The sequence below is a fragment of the Limulus polyphemus genome, unplaced genomic scaffold, assembly GCF_000517525.1.
Source record: "Limulus polyphemus unplaced genomic scaffold, Limulus_polyphemus-2.1.2 Scaffold6153, whole genome shotgun sequence".
Lineage (NCBI taxonomy): Eukaryota > Metazoa > Arthropoda > Merostomata > Xiphosura > Limulidae > Limulus > Limulus polyphemus.
In genome coordinates, this window is record NW_013671763.1 from 15,931 (window position 1) to 19,074 (window position 3,144).

A 3,144-nucleotide genomic window follows, 5' to 3' on the forward strand; every position below is an offset into this window, starting at 1 on the left:
CTGCGCCAGCTCTTGCAGCCTCTCCCCTTTAGCATGGACTCTAGTCCTAAACCTAGCCCTGTAGACTTCGGACTGATTTTGAGTTCCATACCTGAGCTCTAGGGCAGCTACCAGTGCTCTATAGTTGTCCCTTTTAGCACGGACTCTGCCAGCTCTTGCAGGCTCTACAGGACTTGGAAAGTATGGCACACAAGGCCTACCCAACTGCACCACCCGATGTCCTCAAGCTGTTGCTGAGGGATCAGTTTGTAGATGCCTTGGACAGTTCACAACTGAAGATACAAGTGAAGCAAGCACACCCATCTACTATGCAGGATGCAATGGCCAGAGCTCTTGAATTCGAATCCTATGTTAAGTCTAGCACAGAAATACCAAGGTTGGTACAGTCATCAGGATTCAAGGCCAAAAAAAGGCAGCTTTCAGAGAGGTTTGAGGGACGTTGCTGGCACTGTAACAAACCTGGGCACAAGAGAGCTCAATGCTGGCAACTTCAACACAGGGAAGATGCCACAGCAGGAAAGGCTGTTGCCCAGAAAAGTTGTTGGAACTGTGGAGAGCAAGGACATATGAGGAGCCAGTGTAAGAAGAATACTACCAATAAGTCAGCTTCGGGGAAACCAGTAGTGGTTGGTGTTGAGGGACGACCACCAACCCCCATCGTGATAGTCCCAACAGCTAGGTGGAAAATGCCAAGCACACGTAGTGTCTATGTGACAGGAAATCTGGATGGCCAAAGGTGCAACTTTGTCATGGATTCTGCATCTCAGCAAACTCTCGTGAGTATGAAGATGTTAGATCATAAAGGAGGACTAGAAGCCATACAGAAGCTCTGTGGTGTGACAGGACACTATGCAAGGTTGTGAGGATCAGTGTGGGTAACTATTGAGCTCATGGACATGAAGGACAGACACAAAGTATACTTGGCTGACATTGAAGACGAATGCATATTAGGATTGAACTACTTACTACCGAGGAAGTTTGTAATTAATTTTGATAAAATGACGTTTGGGGCATACATGAAACACAGCTGATTCAAAGTTACGGCCTTGATCTGAATGTAGTTCATATGGCATACCAAATCTGAAGAAGAAATCACTAATAGCCAAAGCTACAGTTGTAGCTTCCTGATTTGGTATTGCATATGCCTCAGGCCACTTGGTGAAATAATCCATCACCATACAAATGTACCTGTTTCCAGCACGAGTTTGGGGCAAAGGAACAGCAATGTCAACGGCTACTCTTTCCATTGGTGCACCAACTTGATATAACTTCATTGGAGCACATCCTTTATGCTTGGGTCCCCTTGTAGCACAACATGTACTGCAGGTCCTGCACCATTCTTCCACATCTTGTCTCATACCTATCCAGTAAAATCTCTGTCGTAGGTGACTCAATGTCTTCTTAACTCTGAGATGTCCTCCTGTTAATATATCATGGGATTGACCCAGCACAACTTCCCGTAACTTTCTCGGTATAACCGTTTGGCAGGTCATCACTTTCCCATCTGCAGTTTCCCATCTCCGGAGAAGAATACCATCTTCAAGCTTCAACTGGTCCCATTGTGCTCAATAGTTCTTTGTCACAGGGCTTAAGCTAGACACCTTCTCCCAAGCAGGGCGCAAAACACTTGCTTGCAGAAAATCATTTATTGGCTTCAAATCTTGGTCTTCCTCCTGCTCTGATTCAATATCTAGACCTGGTTCCATTTCACCATCATCAACACCTTCAGTCACTTTGACTTCAGCTTGACGACACCTAGTTAGTTCAATCTCTCTTTTAACAGAGAGGAACTTGGCGTTTGTTGTTTTTGGCTTACCTCGCCGACCACGTTTTATTCGGAAAGTCACGTCTGAGAGACGATCCACTATGTCATATGGGCCTTCCCATAGAGAAGACAACTTAGGAGACTTCCCTTTGGTCTTCCTGGGATTATACAACCACATCTTGTCTCCTGGTAAAAAGCTGACTTCAGTAGATCTCTTATCATAACATAGCTTCATGGAATCAGCAGACGTTTTCAAGTTTGAATGCACTTGATAATGAATATCATCCATCCTTTCAGATAACACTTTCACGAACTCTGACACATTTTCAGGCAACTCTTCGTAAGGTGGGCGTCCTGTTAACAGATCCAATGGCAACCGAAGTTTGCGACCAAACATCAACTATCCTGGAGTGTATCCAGTGGCTTCATGCTGTGCTGTTCTATAGGCCATCAACAATGGAGGGAGTAAGACATCCCAATCAGCTTGGTGGCTATCACAAAACTTTGCCAATTTCTGTCCCAATGTCCAATTGTACTTTTCTATCATCCCATCAGACTGTGGGTGAAGTGACGTTGTTATGGTCTTTCATATACCAAACAACTTGCATTTTTAAACTGTCCTATGATTAGTGTCATCTATCAGTTTATTTTTCACTGTGTTTCTTAAATATTAAAAACTGGAAAGAATAAAATTCAATAGTTTAAAAGAAACTTACGTTAACTTTAAGCATAAAGCTTTGTTTTCTCCTTTTCCACGGCATGATAAAGGATATTCCCCTGCAAGGTTATTTTGCACAGTCTAGCTAAGCCTAATCAGTAGAAGCCTTGTCGAATTTTTTTCATAAACAAAACATTCATGTTGAAGAAACATGGAATGAAATCTAATAAAAATTACATAATATTATCTATTCAACATTTAAACAAAACAATTAGGAGAATTATGGGACGGTGTTCGCAAAATTCTATAACAAATAGCTCTTAAAACGGTTGTGCAAAACTTAAAATGAAATTGTGGGTCGTACGAAATGCTCACGCTGTATTGCCGAATAGCTGATATATTTTTTGATCTTTGTCCTCGCCTAATGGAACATACACCTACTGTGAGTCAACACACAGTATCTTGTATACAAAAGCTAGTCGCTGTAGTCTGTTGATAAAGTTAACAAATCACTATACAGGTTTTATCGATTTACAAATGTGTGTACATAGATGTATTGACGAATGCTTTTAAATAAATTGATAGGCAGATGGATGGATGAACGAGAAGATAAACAAAACTAACAGTATAACACCTAAAGAAATAAAGCGTAAAACACCACTACCTCCGTTATATCTACGATCTTAGGACGTAATAGAACACCATCTTCGACCATACATTT

The 3,144-nt window shown here is 41.8% G+C and overlaps 1 protein-coding gene across 1 annotated transcript in view; it reads right to left on the reverse strand.

Moving 5' to 3' along the window:
• Window positions 1-2,848, reverse strand: part of LOC111089414 — a gene marked incomplete at its 3' end in the record, with an annotated part of 16,198 nt that extends 13,350 nt beyond the window's left edge. Inside the window, exon 1 of the mRNA XM_022401860.1 lies at window positions 2,482-2,848. Coding sequence (XP_022257568.1) covers window positions 2,482-2,526 — 45 coding nt within the window. The remainder of the gene's footprint in view (window positions 1-2,481) is intronic.
• Window positions 2,849-3,144: the final 296 nt, after the last annotated feature.